This window comes from Oncorhynchus tshawytscha, linkage group LG06 (genome assembly GCF_018296145.1).
Source record: "Oncorhynchus tshawytscha isolate Ot180627B linkage group LG06, Otsh_v2.0, whole genome shotgun sequence".
Classification (NCBI taxonomy): Eukaryota; Metazoa; Chordata; class Actinopteri; order Salmoniformes; family Salmonidae; genus Oncorhynchus; species Oncorhynchus tshawytscha.
In genome coordinates, this window is record NC_056434.1 from 1,806,036 (window position 1) to 1,823,003 (window position 16,968).

At 48.4% G+C, this 16,968-nt stretch overlaps 1 protein-coding gene across 1 annotated transcript in view; it reads left to right on the forward strand.

Moving 5' to 3' along the window:
* Window positions 1-16,968, forward strand: part of atp10a (ATPase phospholipid transporting 10A) — a 135,711-nt gene that overhangs the window by 45,382 nt on the left and 73,361 nt on the right. Inside the window, exons 4-6 of the mRNA XM_042322815.1 lie at window positions 9,000-9,106; window positions 9,648-9,779; window positions 11,768-11,898. Coding sequence (XP_042178749.1) covers window positions 9,000-9,106; window positions 9,648-9,779; window positions 11,768-11,898 — 370 coding nt within the window. The remainder of the gene's footprint in view (window positions 1-8,999; window positions 9,107-9,647; window positions 9,780-11,767; window positions 11,899-16,968) is intronic.

Sequence of the window (16,968 nt, forward strand, 5' to 3'; positions counted from 1 at the left end):
GTGTTGGAGGCAGGCAGGCAGGCAGGCTGGAGTGTTGGAGGCAGGCAGGCAGGCTGGCTGGAGTGTTGGAGGCAGGCAGGCAGGCAGGCTGTAGTAGTGGGGGAGGCAGGCAGGCAGGCTGTAGTGGAGGCAGGCAGGCAGGCAGGCAGGCTGTAGTGTTGGAGGCAGGCAGGCAGGCTGTAGTGTTGGATGCGGGCAGGCTGGAGTGTTGCAGGCAGGCTGGAGTGTTGGAGGCAGGCTGTGGTGTTGGAGGCAGGCTGTAGTGTTGGAGGCAGGCAGGCAGGCTGTGGTGGTGTGAGACAGGCAGGCTGTAGTGGTGGAGGCAGGCAGGCAGGCTGTAGGCAGGCTGAGTGGCAGGCAGGCAGGCTGTAGTGTTGGAGGAGGCAGGCAGGCTGGCTGTAGTGTTGGAGGCAGGCAGGCAGGCTGGCTGTAGTGTTGGAGGCAGGCAGGCAGGCTGGCTGTAGTGTTGGAGGCAGGCTGGCTGTAGTGTTGGAGGCAGGCAGGCAGGCTGGCTGTAGTGTTGGAGGCAGGCAGGCAGGCTGGCTGTAGTGTTGGAGGCAGGCAGGCAGGCTGGCTGTAGTGTTGGAGGCAGGCAGGCAGGCTGGCTGTAGTGTTGGAGGCAGGCAGGCAGGCTGGCTGTAGTGTTGGAGGCAGGCAGGCAGGCTGGCTGTAGTGTTGGAGGCAGGCAGGAGGCAGGAGGCAGGCAGGCTGTAGTGTTGGAGGCAGGCAGGCTGTAGTGTTGGAGGCAGGCAGGCAGGCTGGCTGTAGTGTTGGAGGCAGGCAGGCAGGCTGGCTGTAGTGTTGGAGGCAGGCAGGCAGGCTGGCTGTAGTGTTGGAGGCAGGCAGGCAGGTAGTGGTGGAGGCAGGTCAGGTGTTGGAGGCAGGCAGGCAGGCAGGCAGGCTGGAGTGTTGGAGGCAGGCAGGCAGGCAGGGTGGGGGAGGCAGGCAGGCAGGCTGTAGTGGAGGCAGGCAGGCAGGCAGGCAGGCAGGCTGTAGTGTTGGAGGCAGGCAGGGCAGGCTGTAGTGTTGGATGCGGGCAGGCTGGAGTGTTGCAGGCAGGCTGGAGTGTTGGAGGCAGGCTGTGCAGGCAGGCAGGTGTTGGAGGCAGGCTGTAGTGTTGGAGGCAGGCAGGCAGGCTGTGGTGGTGGAGGCAGGCAGGCTGTAGTGGTGGAGGCAGGCAGGCAGGCTGGAGTGTTGCAGGCAGGCTGGAGTGGTGGAGGCAGGCAGGAGGCTGTAGTGATGGAGGCAGGCAGGAGGCTGTAGTGATGGAGGCAGTCAGGCTGTAGTGATGGAGGCAGTCAGGCTGTAGTGGTGGAGGCAGGCAGTCAGGCTGTAGTGGTGGAGGCAGGCAGTCAGGCTGTAGTGGTGGAGGCAGGCAGGCAGGCAGGCTGGAGTGTTGCAGGCAGGCTGGAGTGGTGGAGGCAGGCAGGAGGCTGTAGTGATGGAGTCAGTCAGGCTGTAGTGTTGGAGGCAGGCAGTCAGGCTGAGGCAGTGTTGGAGGCGGGCAGGCTGTAGTGTTGGAGGCGGGCAGGCTGGAGTGTTGGAGGCGGGCAGGCTGGAGTGTTGGAGGCGGGCAGGCTGGAGTGTAGTGGAGGAGGCAGGCAGGCTGGCAGGCTGTGGTGTTGGAGGCAGGCTGTAGTGTTGGAGGCAGGCAATAGTAGGCTGTGGTGGTGGAGGCAGGCAGGCTGTAGTGGTGGAGGCAGGCAGGCAGGCAGGCTGGAGTGGTGGAGGCAGGCAGGAGGCTGTAGTGATGGAGGCAGGCAGGCTGTAGTGATGGAGGAGGCTGCTAGTGATGGAGGCAGGCAGGAGGCTGTAGGTGAGTGGAGGCAGGCAGGCTGTAGTGGTGGAGGCAGGCAGTCAGGCTGTAGTGGTGGAGGCAGGCAGTCAGGCTGTAGTGGTGGAGGCAGGCTGTAGTGTTGGAGGCAGGCAGGCTGTAGTGTTGGAGGCAGGCAGGCAGGCTGTAGTGTTGGATCCGGGCAGGCTGGAGTGTTGCAGGCAGGCTGGAGTGTTGGAGGCAGGCTGTGGTGTTGGAGGCAGGCTGTAGTGTTGGAGGCAGGCAGGCAGGCTGTGGTGGTGGAGGCAGGCAGGCTGTAGTGGTGGAGGCAGGCAGGCAGGCAGGCAGGCAGGCTGGAGGCTGGAGGCAGGCAGGCTGGAGTGGTGGAGGCAGGCAGGAGGCTGTAGTGATGGAGGCAGGCAGTCAGGCTGTAGTGGTGGAGGCATGCAGTCAGGCTGTAGTGTTGGAGGCAGGCTGTGGTGTTTGAGGCAGGCTGTAGTGTTGGAGGCAGGCAGGCAGGCTGTGGTGGTGGAGGCAGGCAGGCTGTAGTGGTGGAGGCAGGCAGGCAGGCAGGCTGGAGTGTTGCAGGCAGGCTGGAGTGGTGGAGGCAGGCAGGAGGCTGTAGTGATGGAGGCAGGCAGGAGGCTGTAGTGGTGGAGGCAGGCAGTCAGGCTGTAGTGGTGGAGGCAGGCAGTCAGGCTGTAGTGGTGGAGGCAGGCTGTAGTGTTGGAGGCAGGCAGGCTGGAGTGTTGAAGGCAGGCTGTGGTGTTGGAGGCAGGCTGTAGTGTTGGAGGCAGGCAGGCAGGATGTGGTGGTGGAGGCAGGCAGGCTGTAGTGGTGGAGGCAGGCAGGCAGGCAGGCTGGAGTGTTGCAGGCAGGCTGGAGTGGTGGAGGCAGGCAGGAGGCTGTAGTGATGGAGGCAGTCAGGCTGTAGTGTTGGAGGCAGGGGCAGGCTGGAGTGTTGGAGGCAGGGGCAGGCTGGAGTGTTGGAGGCGGGCAGGCTGGAGTGTTGGAGGCAGGCTGTGGTGTTGGAGGCAGGCTGTAGTGTTGGAGGCAGGCAATTAGGCTGTGGTGGTGGAGGCAGGCAGGCTGTAGTGGTGGAGGCAGGCAGGCAGGCAGGCTGTAGTGGTGGAGGCAGGCAGTCAGGCTGTAGTGGTGGAGGCAGGCAGTCAGGCTGTAGTGGTGGAGGCAGGCAGTCAGGCTGTAGTGGTGGAGGCAGGCTGTAGTGTTGGAGGCAGGCAGGCTGTAGTGTTGCAGGCAGGCTGTAGTGTTGGAGGCAGGCAGGCAGGCTGTGGAGGTGTTGGAGGCAGGCAGGCAGGCTGCTAGTGTCGGAGGCAGGCAGGCAGGCTGTAGTGTTGGAGGCAGGCAGGCAGGCTGTAGTGTTGGAGGCAGGCAGTCAGGCTGTAGTGGTGGAGGCAGGCAGTCAGGCTGTAGTGTTGGAGGCAGGCTGTAGTGTTGGAGGCAGGCAGGCAGGCTGTAGTGGTGGAGGCAGGCAGGCAGGCTGTAGTGGTGGAGGCAGGCAGGCAGGCTGGAGTGTTGGAGGGAGGCAGGCAGGCTGGAGTGTTGGAGGCAGGCAGGCAGGCTGTAGTGGGGGAGGCAGGCAGGCAGGCTGTAGTGGAGGCAGGCAGGCAGGCAGGCAGGCTGTAGTGTTGGAGGCAGTCAGGAAGGCAGGCAGGCTTTAGTGTTGGAGGCAGGCAGTCAGGCTGTAGTGGTGGAGGCAGGCAGGCTGGAGTGTTGGAGGCGGGCAGGTTGGAGTGTTGGAGGCAGGCTGTGGTGTTGGAGGCAGGCTGTAGTGTTGGAGGCAGGCAATTAGGCTGTGGTGGTGGAGGCAGGCAGGCTGTAGTGGTGGAGGCAGGCAGGCAGGCTGTAGTAGTGGTGGAGGCAGGCAGTCAGGCTGTAGTGGTGGAGGCAGGCAGTCAGGCTGTAGTGGTGGAGGCAGGCAGGCTGGAGTGTTGGAGGCGGGCAGGTTGGAGTGTTGGAGGCAGGCTGTAGTGGTGGAGGCAGGCAGTCAGGCTGTAGTGGTGGAGGCAGGCTGTAGTGTTGGAGGCAGGCAGGCTGTAGTGTTGGAGGCAGGCAGGCAGGCTGCAGGCAGGTGTTGGATCCGGGCAGGCTGGAGTGTGTTGCAGGCAGGCTGGAGTGTTGGAGGCAGGCTGTGGTGTTGGAGGCAGGCTGTAGTGTTGGAGGCAGGCAGGCAGGCTGTGGTGGTGGTGGAGGCAGGCAGGCAGGCAGGCTGGAGTGTTGCAGGCAGGCTGGAGTGGTGGAGGCAGGCAGGAGGCTGTGGTGGAGGCAGGCAGTCAGGCTGTAGTGGTGGAGGCAGGCAGTCAGGCTGTAGTGGTGGAGGCAGGCAGTCAGGCTGTAGGTGGTGGAGGCAGGCACAGGCTGTAGTGGTGGAGGCAGGCAGTCAGGCTGTAGTGTTGGAGGCAGGCAGGCAGGCTGTAGTGGTGGTGGAGGCAGGCAGTCAGGCTGTAGTGGTGGAGGCAGGCAGTCAGGCTGTAGTGGTGGACACAGGCTGGAGTGGTGGAGGCAGGCAGGAGGCTGTAGTGTCACTACGGGGGAGAAACACACACCACACTACATGCTCAATTAGCATTTGAGAAGCAGCAGCTTACCCGGAGACTGAACAGTGTTTTAAATCTCTGAGACTAACCACCTCCTCTGTCATCAAATCAAATTTATTTATATAGCCCTTCGTACATCAGCTGATATCTCAAAGTGCTGTACAGAAACCCAGCCTAAAACCACAAACAGCAAGCAATGCAGGTGTAGAAGCACCGTAGCTAGGAAAAACTCCCTAGAAAGGCCAAAACCTTGGAAGAAACCTAGAGAGGAACCAGGCTATGTGGGGTGGCCAGTCCTCTTCTGGCTGTGCCAGGTAGAGATTATAACAGAACATGGCCAAGATGTTCAAATGTTCATAAATGACCAGCATGGTCGAATAATAATAAGGCAGAACAGTTGAAACTGGAGCAGCAGCACGGCCAGGTGGACTGGGGACAGCAAGGAGTCATCATGTCAGGTTTTCCTGAGGCATAAAGAGAGAATTAGAGAGAGAATTAGAGAGGGCACACTTAAATTCACACAGGACACCGAATAGGACAGGAGAAGTACTCCAGATATAACAAACTGACCCTAGCCCCCCAACACATACACTACTGCAACATAAATACTGGAGGCTGAGACAGGAGGGGTCAGGAGACACTGTGGCCCCATCCGAGGACACCCCCGGACAGGGCTAAACAGGAAGGATATAACCCCACCCACTTTGCCAAAGCACACCACTAGAGGGATATCTTCAACCACCAACTTACCATCCTGAGACAAGGCCGAGTATAGCCCACAAAGATCTCCGCCACGGCACAATCCAACGGGGGGCGGCAACCCAGACAGGAAGATCACATCAGTGACTCAACCCACTCAAGTGACGCACCCCTCCCAGGGACGGTATGAGAGAGCCCCATTACGCCAGTGACTCAGCTCCTGTAATAAGGTTGGTTGGTTAAGACTGTGTCCCATAGTGCACTGCTTTTGACCAGGACCGGTAGTGCAGTATAGAGGAAATAGTGTGCCATTTGGGACGTACTCAATGATCCAGTCCCGTACCAAGATCCAGTCCCGTACCAAGATCCAGGCCGTACCCAAAGATCCAGGCCCGTGCCCAAAGATCCAGTCCCGTGCCCAAAGATCCAGTCCCGTACCAAGATCCAGTCCCGTACCATGACTTTCCCTAGATGACTTTCCCTAGATTTCTGATAAGCTTTTAAAGTTATATCTTGAGGTGGGATGTAAGGATCGGGGATGGTGGTAATGGGATGAATATCCTGATGACTGAGGGCTTCACTACCATAGAAGTCACTACTACAATATCGTGGTTGTTTCATACCGACCTTGTGCCATACCGGGATATTCGGTAATACCGGCACTGAACACCCCACTGAGGCTCTGTAATCTGATGGTTAGCAATGCTAACAAGTTCAAGTAAAATCCCATAGAGAGTGCTAACGAGCGCATTGCAAATAATTTTCTACAGTCTCTGAGCTAAACTATACAAGTAACTTAACAATGCTACACATACAGTTTGCTGCACAAAACAAATACTCGCCAGCAAGGCTGTTGATCCAGGAGGGGATTCTCTGCTGTTACCAAGCGAAGCTTGATTTTGAAAGAAGCTAACCACATAGCTAGATAGCCAACAAACTAATAAATTAGCAAACCAAATGCACAACTGCAGAGCATATAGCACATTTTAGACTGTTAACATAATAGTCTAAGATATCTAGCTGGCAAAAAATGTAGTTGTGAATTCCATACTGTAACTGGATCCCCTGGCGCATGCTGCACGATAGTGGTTGAATCACAAAGCTCCAGTCACTTGCCGTTGTTTGCATGTAAACAAACTCCACGTGACTGGGGATTACCGCTAAACTTCATAATAACAAACATGGTGACCAGTGAAATGAACGTGATATGCTTGATCTTCTAAGGCATAGCACAAGTTGACTGCAGGTATTTACTTAATTAAGTAGCTACAAATATTAAAATGTATTATAAAAAAACTTCAAATAGTCCAAACGGTATTTACAATATTGAAAATCGATCCTGTGGCTATTTCCAAATACCCCGGTATACCGCCCAGTCTTAGTAAAGTATATGAGATGGTTATAGTCTTAGTAAGGTAGAGGGATAGTCTTAGTAAGGTAGAGGGATATAGTCTTAGTAAGGTATATCAGAGGGATAGAGAGTCTTAGTAAGGTATATCAAAGGGATAGTCTTAGTAAGGTATATCAGAGGGACAGAGAGTCTTAGTAAGGTATATCAAAGGGACGGAGAGTCTTAGTAAGGTATATCAGAGGGATATAGAGTCTTAGTAAGGTATATCAGAGGGATAGAGAGTCTTAGTAAGGTATATCAGAGGGATAGAGAGTCTTAGTAAGGTATATCAGAGGGACAGATAGTCTTAGTAAGGTATATCAGAGGGATAGAGTCTTAGTAAGGTAGAGGGATATGTGTTACTGTAGAGAAGTGTTACTGACTACTACAGCCTCTATAGTGATAGGCTAGGACAGCCTCTATAGAGTTACTGACTACTACAGCCTCTATAGTGATAGGCTAGGACAGCCTCTATAGTGTTACTGACTACTACAGCCTCTATACTGTTACTGACCCTTACACCCTCCATAGTGTTACTGACTACTACAGCCTCTATAGTGATAGGCTACGGCCGCCTCTATAGAGTTACTGACTACTACAGCCTCCATAGTGTTACTGACTACTACAGCCTCTATAGTGATAGGCTACGACAGTCTCTATAGAGTTACTGACTACTACACCCTCCATAGTGTTACTGACTACTACAGCCTCTATAGTGATAGGCTACAACAGCCTTTATAGAGTTACTGACTACTACAGCCTCTATAGTGTTACTGACTACTTCAGCCTCTATAGTGATAGACTACTTCAGCCTCTATAGTGATAGACTACGACAGCCTCTATAGTGATAGACTACGACAGCCTCTATAGTGTTACTGACTACTACATCTCTATAGTGATAGACTACTACAGCCTCTATAGAGTTACTGTAGAGAATAGTGTTACTGACTACTACAGCCTCTATAGAGTGTTACTGACTACTACAGCCTCTATAGAGTGTTATTGACTACTACAGCCTCTATAGTGTTACTGACTACTACAGCCTCTATAGTGTTACTGACTACTACAGCCTCTATAGTGTTACTGACTACTACAGCCTCTATAGTGTTACTGACTACTACAGTCTCTATAGAGTTACTGACTACTACAGTCTCTACAGTGTTAAGTGCCTTCTAAGGAAAGACCACAATGCATTGCAGCATGAAGATCTATTGAGCTGCAGTGCACACACACACACACACACACACACACACACACACACACACACACACACACACACACACACACACACACAGGTGGTCTGAGTTGATTTGAATGTTACGTGTTGACAGTACCTTTGCAGTCAAAGGTCTTTTTATAATATGCAGATTATTCTAGATGAATTGATCATATGTACATTTTGTGTCTCCTATTTTTTTTATTTCACCTTTATTTAACCAGGTAGGCTAGTTGAGAACAAGTTCTCATTTGCAACTGCGACCTGGCCAAGATAAAGCATAGCAGTGTGAACAGACAACACAGAGTTACACATGGAGTAAACAATTAACAAGTCAATAACACAGTAGAGAAACAAAGGGGAGTCTATATACATTGTGTGCAAAAGGCATGAGGAGGTAGATGAATAATTACAATTTTGCAGATTAACTGGAGTGATAAATGATCAGATGGTCATGTACAGGTAGAGATATTGGTGTGCAAAAGAGCAGAAAAGTAAATAAATAAAAACAGTATGGGGATGAGGTAGGTAAAAATGGGTGGGCTATTTACCGATAGACTATGTACAGCTGCAGCGATCAGTTAGCTGCCCAGATAGCAGATGTTTGAAGTTGGTGAGGGAGATAAAAGTCTCCAACTTCAGCGATTTTTGCAATTCGTTCCAGTCACAGGCAGCAGAGAACTGGAACGAAAAGTGGCCAAATGAGGTGTTGGCTTTAGGGATGATCAGTGAGATACACCTGCTGGAGCGCGTGCTACGGATGGGTGTTGCCATCGTGACCAGTGAACTGAGATAAGGCGGAGCTTTACCTAGCATGGACTTGTAGATGACCTGGAGCCAGTGGGTCTGGCGACGAATATGTAGCGAGGGCCAGCCGACTAGAGCATACAAGTCACAGTGGTGGGTGGTATAAGGTGCTTTAGTGACAAAACGGATGGCACTGTGATAAACTGCATCCAGTTTGCTGAGTAGAGTGTTGGAAGCAATTTTGTAGATAACATCGCCGAAGTCGAGGATCGGTAGGATAGTCAGTTTTACTAGGGTAAGTTTGGCAGCGTGAGTGAAGGAGGCTTTGTTGCGGAATAGAAAGCCGACTCTAGATTTGATTTTAGATTGGAGATGTTTGATATGAGTCTGGAAGGAGAGTTTACAGTCTAGCCAGACACCCAGGTACTTATAGACGTCCAAATATTCAAGGTCAGAATCATCCAGGGTGGTGATGCTGGTCAGGCGTGCGGGTGCAGGCAGCGAACGGTTGAAAAGCATGCATTTGGATTTACTAGCGTTTAAGAGCAGTTGGAGGCCACGGAAGGAGTGTTGTATCCAGTGATATTGAATGCTCTGTATCTCTTCTGTGATCAGTACCCATCGCAGTGGAAGGAGAGATGGCCTGTACAAAGACAACTTGCTGCTGAGGGGCTGTACCATCCGCAATACAGAGGAGTGTGTGGGGATCGTCATCTATGCAGGTAAACACCCCGGCTCTTTCCTTACCTCCTTACCTCCCAATCACAATGCATTGGAGGACACGGTCAAGGAGGTAAGGCAGCCCGCTATACACCCTGGCTCTCTCTCAAATGAATCTTTCCTCAGTTCCTCTCATCCTCTCACCTCCTTCTCAAAACGTATTGGAGGAAAAGGTTAGAGAGGCGCGACCTTAACCAATCATCTCCTCCAATGGGGTTTAGAAGCGAGCAAGGAGAGGAGGATCCTCTGTTTCACACCCTGTCTGGCTCCATATCCATAGTGTCTGAGGCGGAGTGCTGATCTGAGATCTGTCCCTATAATCCTATTCATTATGATCTAGAAGGAAAACTGATCTAAGATCTGTCCATATAATCCTATTTATTATGCTCTAGAAGGAAAACTGATCTAAGATCTGTCCATATGATCCTATTCATTATGATCTAGAAGGAAAACTGATCTGAGACCAGCACCTACTCTGAGCTGCTTTGTGGATTCTAGCCCTGTCCTGTATGAACTGTATGTTAACAGCCAGTTGTGTTGTAGGTCATGAGACTAAAGCCATGCTGAACAACAATGGCCCCCGCTACAAACGCAGTAAACTGGAGAAACAGATGAACGTGGACGTGGGCTGGTGTGTCATCATCCTATTGGTCATGTGCCTGTTCTCTGCTATCGGTACGTAATCGCAATATAGTACCGCTGTGAGGTAAACTACGTTCCCCAAAGAGGTGAATGGGTTTAAGTCAAACAGTCCTGTGGAAATCTATTGGCACGTAGAGGATGTCCTCTACAAAACGGACTCCTGTTTTTGAAAGAGTTCCAACATACGGGATGTTATTAAACTCAGCAACAAACAAAAAAACTGCGCTTATTTTCAGCAAACTTAACAGGTGTAAATATTTCTATGAACATGACAAGATCCAACAACAGATGCAGGGTAGCCTAGTGGTTAGAGCGTTGGGCTAGGAACCGAAAGGTTACAAGTTCAAATCCCCAAGCAGACAAGGTTCAAATCTGTCGTTCTGCCCCTGAACAAGGCAGTTAACACACTGTTTCTAGGCCATCATTGAAAATAAGAATGTTCTTAACTGCCTTTCAAATAACTGAGACCTAAACTGAGCAAGTGATTGTGATTGATTTTGTCCCTGAACAATGGGGGGGTCAAAATCAAAAGTAACATGAGCCTGCAGGAAGTGTACCACATGAGGGAGGAGGATTTCTTCCCTGTAACACACAGCGTTGAGATTTCCTGCAATGACAACGAGCTCAGTCCGATGATGCTGTGACACACCGCCCCAGACCATGACGGACCCTTCACCTCCAAATCGATCCCGCTTCAGAGTACAGGCCTCAGTGTAAAGCTCATTCCATCGACGATAAACGCGAATCCGACCATCACCCCTGGTGAGACAAAACCGCGACTCGTCAGTGAAGAGCACTTTTTTGCCAGTCCTGTCTGGTCCAGCGACGGTGGGTTTGTGCCCATATGCAACGTTGTTGCCAGTGATGTCTGGTGAGGACCTGCCTTATACAACAGGCCTACAAGCCATCAGTCCAGCCTCTCTGACTATTGCGGACAGTCTGAGCACTGATGGAGGGATTGTGCGTTCCTGGTGTAACTCGGGCAGTTGTTGTTGCCATCTTGTACCTGTCCCGCAGATGTGATGTTTGGATGTACCAATCCTGTGCAGGTGTTGTTACACGTGGTCTGCCAGTGCAAGGGCGATCAGCTGTCCGTCCTGTCTCCCTGTAGTGCTGTCTTAGGCGTCTCACAGTACGGACATTGCAATTTATTGCCCTGGCCACTTCTGCAGTCCTCATGCCTCCTTGCAGCATGCCTAAGACACGTTCACACAGATGAGCAGGGACCCTGGGAATCTTTCTTTTGGTGTTTTTCAGAGTCAGCAGAAAGGCCTCTTTAGTGTCCTAAGTTTTCATAACTGTGACCCTAATTGCCTACCGTCTGTAAGCTGTCAGTGTCTTAACGACCGTTCCACAGGTGCATATTCATTAACTGTTTAATGTTCATTGAACAAGCATGGGAAACAGTGTTTGAACTCAATCAACAAACATGGACATAGAATATATACATAATAGCCTGTAACAAGGCCACAAACATGGACCTAGAATATATACATAACAGCCTGTAACAAGGACATAGAATATATACATAACAGCCTGTAACATGGACCTAGAATATATACATAACAGCCTGTAACAAGGACCTAGAATATATACATAACAGCCTGTAACATGGACCTAGAATATATACATAACAGCCTGTAACAAGGACATAGAATATATACATAACAGCCTGTAACAGCCTGTAACATGGACCTAGAATATATACATAACAGCCTGTAACATGGACCTAGAATATATACATAACAGCCTGTAACAAGGACATAGAATATATACATAACAGCCTGTAACATGGACATAGAATATATACATAACAGCCTGTAACATAGAATATATACATAACAGGTAACATGGACATAGAATATATACATAACAGCCTGTAACAAGGCCACATCTTTTCTAGCTGTCATGACATGACCTGACCTGAATTTGATTTAATTGATTTGACCTAATTGACCTGTTGATTCTCCAGGGTTGTGGATGTAGTTAGTCTATAATGACCTTTGACCTTGTTGTGTTAGGTCATGGCTTGTGGATGTATCAATACGGAGATAAGAGACCCGTGTTTGATGTCCTTAGTCCTGAAGGAGCCGAGCTGTCACCTGTCCTGTCTGCCATCTATCTCTTCCTCACCATGATCATCGTCTTTCAGGTACGCCCTCTCTATTCTATTCAACTCCCTCTCGACCAATGGGCTTTATTGGCATGGAAAACATACACTGAGTGTACAACACATTAAGAATAAATCAAATGAATGTTTATTTGTCACGTGCGCTGAATATAACAGGTGTAGACCTTACAGTGAATTGCTGAATACCACAGGTGTAGACCTTACAGTGAAATGCTTACTTACAGGCTCTAACCAATAGTGCAAAAAAGGTATTAGGTGAACAATAAGTAGGTAAAGAAATAAAACAACAGTAAAAAGACAGGCTATATACAGTAGCGAGGCTATAACAGTAGCGAGGCTAAAAAAGTAGCGAGGCTACATACAGACATCGGTTAGTCAGGCTGATTGAGGTAGTTTGTACATGTAGGTATAGTTAAAGTGACTATGCATACAGTATATGATGAACAGAGAGTAGCAGCAGCGTAAAGAGGGGTTGGTGGGTGGTGGGACACAATGCAGATAGCCCGGTTAGCTAATGTGCGGGAGCACTGGTTGGTCGGGCCTGCTCTTTCCATGACAGACTGACCAGGTGAATCAAATCAAATCAAATTTTATTTGTCACATACACATGGTTAGCAGATGTTAATGCGAGTGTAGCGAAATGCTTGTGCTTCTAGTTCCGACAATGCAGTAATAACCAACAAGTAATCTAACTAACAATTCCAAAACTACTGTCTTATACACACAAGTGTAAGGGGATAAAGAATATGTACATAAAGATATATGAATGAGTGATGGTACAGAGCGGCATAGGCAAGATGCAGTACAGTACAGTATATACATATGAGATGAGTATGTAAACCAAGTGGCATTTTTAAAGTGGCTAGTGATACATGTATTACATAAGGATGCAGTCGATGATATAGAGTACAGTATCTACGTATACATATGAGATGAATAATGTAGGGTATGTAAACATTATATAAGGTAGCATTGTTTAAAGTGGCTAGTGATATATTTACATAATTTCCCATCAATTCCCATGATTAAAGTGGCTGGAGTAGAGTCAGTGTCATTGACAGTGTGTTGGCAGTAGCCACTCAATGTTAGTGGTGGCTGTTTAACAGTCTGATGGCCTTGAGATAGAAGCTGTTTTTCAGTCTCTCGGTCCCAGCTTTGATGCAGCTGTACTGACCTCGCCTTCTGGATGATAGCGAGGTGAACAGGCAGAGGCTCGGGTGGTTGTTGTCCTTGATGATCTTTATGGCCTTCCTGTAACATCGGGTGGTGTAGGTGTCCTGGAGGGCAGGTAGTTTGCCCCCGGTGATGCGTTGCCTTACGGTTGTGGGCGGAGCAGTTGCCGTACCAGGGGGTGATACAGCCCGCCAGGATGCTCTCGATTGTGCATCTGTAGAAGTTTGTGAGTGCGTTTGGTGACAAGCCACATTTCTTCAGCCTCCTGAGGTTGAAGAGGCGCTGCTGCGCCTTCTTCACGATGCTGTCTGTGTGGGTGGACCAATTCAGTTTGTCTGTGATGTGTACGCCGAGGAACTTAACTTGCTACCCTCTCCACTACTGTTCCATCGATGTGGAAGGGAGGGTGTTCCCTCTGCTGTTTCCTGAAGTCCACAATCATCTCCTTAGTTTTGTTGAATCCAGGTGAAAGCTATGATCCCTTATTGATGTCACTTGTTAAAACCACTTCAATCAGTGTAGACGAAGGGGAGGAGACAGGTTGAAGAAGGATTTTTAAGCTTTGAGACAATTACACATGGATTGTGTGTGTGTGCCATTCAGAGGGTGAACGGGCAAGACTAAAGATTTGAGTGCCTTTTGAACGGGGTATGGTAGTAGGTGCCTGTCACACCCGTTTGACTATGTCAAGAACTGCAACGCTGCTGGGTTTTTCACACTCAACAGTCTCCTGTGTGTATACAGAATGGTCCACCACCCAAAGGACATCCAGCCAACTTGACACAACTGTGGGAAGCATTGGAGTCAACATGGGCCAGCATCCCTGTGGAGCGCTTTCGGCGCCTTGCGGAGTCCATGTCCTGTCAAATTGAGGCTGTTCTGACGGCAAAGGGAGGTGGGAGGGTGCAACTAAATATTAGGAAGGTGTTCCTAATGTCTGGTGTACTCGGTGTATATTTACATTGCCAAAGCAAGTGAATTAGGCAAACAAAAGGGAAATAATTTGGAAATTAACAGTAAACATTACACTCACAGAAGTTTTAAAAGAATAAAGACATTTCAAATGTTATATTATGTCTATATACAGTGTTGTATCAATGTGCAAATGGTTAAACTACAAAAGGGAAAATAAATAAACATAAATATGGGTTGTATTTACAATGGTGTTTGTTCTTCACTGGTTGACCTTTTCTTGTGGCAACAGGGCACATCTTGCTGCTGTGATTCACCAAATAAATATGGGAGTTTATTTGTTTTCTAAGGTCTGAGTGGGTCTGGGTAATCTGAGGGAAATATGTCTCTCTAGTATGATCATACATTTGGCAGTAGGTTAGGGATAGAATATAACTTTATTGTCCATCCAGGTTGGACCTTTTGCAGCACCTTCCATTAAAAGGATCCCATCCACATTTAAATTCAGTCCCATCGTATAAACGAACAACATAGAGGACATTGATATATCACTCACAACCGACCACTGTTCCATCTGCACTAGATAGAGAAGGTCATACAGTAGCAGGCAACAGTTTGGACAGACCTACTCAAGGGTTTTTCTTTATTTGTACTATTTTCTACATTGTAGAATGATTGTAGACATCAAAACTATGAAATAACACATATGGAATTATGTGGTAACCAAAAACATTGTTCAACAAATCAAAATATATTTGAGATTCTTCAAAGTAGCCACTCTTAGCCTTCTAAATGAGAATAGTGTTACATGGAAACTTGTGCCCAGTCAGTAGCGACGCCCACGTGAGCTCAGAGTTCATGTCAACATGATGATGGAACCGCCTTTCCGACCAGAGTGCTAACGACATTTACATCAGACCAAAACATGCCGGCATGTAAAGTAGTCCTAGCTGTACCCTGAATAATCAACCATTGAGACCAGAGAACGTGAGGGTGTGGTCCACACGCTGAAATGCTCAAAACTACAAGATCAGACAGCGTGGAGCGGTGGCTAAGACCCTCTGAAACTCTCGACGATTGAAGAAGGTAAAGACACTAGACCAAACATTCAGTATGCAACTGGGTATGTACAGTAGTCTAGGACATTCAACCAAAGACGAGAGTGTAGATCATTTCCCCCTCACCACCGTGTGGTACACCTGAAGTATCCATCCTAAGAACACTCCAACACAAAAAAGCCTATAACTAAGGACATTGTGGCCCCTGGTGGACAACCAGAGAATTACACCAAACTACTCCCCATAGACGGATTGAGTGGTTTCAACAGAGACTACAGAGAAAGACATCTATGCGTAAATATATTGCATTTGTAATCCGAATGAGCGGTTGTTAGGGTGCTAAATATTCTGGCTACAGTGAGGGTAGTTTCTTAAAGTATGTACAATAAGTTGTCTCTCTGTCTCCCCCTCTCCTTACCTACCCATCCCATCCCTTCCATTGCATAACCAAACGGTCATGTTTTTGTTAGTCCACTAGGGACCTGTTATCATTGTGTAATGTATGGAATCAATAACCTGTGCTGTATGTGTTTACGTATTCTGTGTGAGGATTTAGTTAGTTAGTAAATAAATAATTAAGCCAATTTGTGTTTCGGTGATTCATCAATTAGGCTAGCGTTCGTGCAGATATCAAGAATTATGCTGTGCTCAGAACGAGATGTAATAATTAATACTGTATTTATTGATGGAAGAGATATCTATATATCTTTAGATTAAGTCGGGAGAGGGTCACTCTTTAAACAAACTTTTCCCATGGTGTCCTAATATTCCTAATGAATTAATTGTTAAATTATTTAATTGAATCGTGTGTCAATTAAACATAGTAGGTAATATTCGATAAATAACAGTCATCACATTAATGATAGTGATGTCACGACATATTGTAAATAATTCACAGACGGTGTCACCAGCAAATGACGGTGTCACCCCACAAATGCGGAGATCATCCGTTCACCTACTCTGTGTCTGACAAGGACAACGGCAGTTGGAACCAAAAATCTCTAATTTGGACTCATCAGACCAAAGGACAGATTTCCACCAGTCTAATGTCCATTGCTCATGTTTCTTGGTCCAAGCAAGTCTCTTCTTATTGGTGTCCTTTAGTAGTGGTTTCTTTGCAGCAATTTGACCATGAAGACCTGATTCACACAGTCTCCTCTGAACAGTTGATGTTGAGATGTCTGTTACTTGAACTCTGTGAAGCATTTATTTATTTGGCCTGCAAGTTCTGAGGCCAGTTTGAGAGCCAGTTTCATCATAGCGCTTGATGGTTTTTGCGACTGCACTTGAAGAATCTTTCAAAGTTCTTAATTTTCCGTATTGACTGACCATTATGTCTTAAAGTAATGATGGACTGTCATTTCTCTTTGCTTATTTGAGCTGTTCTTGCCATAATATGGCAAAAAGACCCTATTTCTTCTGTATACCACCCCTACCTTTTCACAACACAACTGATTGGCTTAAACACATTAAGAAGGAAATAAATTCCACAAATTAACTTTAACAAGGCACACCTGTTAATTGAAATGCATTCCAGGTGACTACCTCATGAAGCTGGTTGAGAGAATGCCAAAAGTGCAAAGCTGTCATCAGTGCAAAGGGTGGCTACTTTGAAGAACCTCAAATATAAAATATATTCGGGTCGCCAACAAAGTGCAGCTCAGTTTCTACCTATAAACTGTGTCCCCTTAGTATGGTAGAACCCTTAATGTCCCCTTAGTATGGTAGAAACCCTTAATGTCCCCTTAGTATGGTAGAAACCCTTAATGTCCCCTTAGTATGGTGGAACCCTTAATGTCCCCTTAGTATGGTAGAAACCCTTAATGTCCCCTTAGTATGGTAGAAACCCTTAATGTCCCCTTAGTATGGTAGAAACCCTTAATGTCCCCTTAGTATGGTAGAAACCCTTAATGTCCCCTTAGTATGGTAGAAACCCTTAATGTCCCCT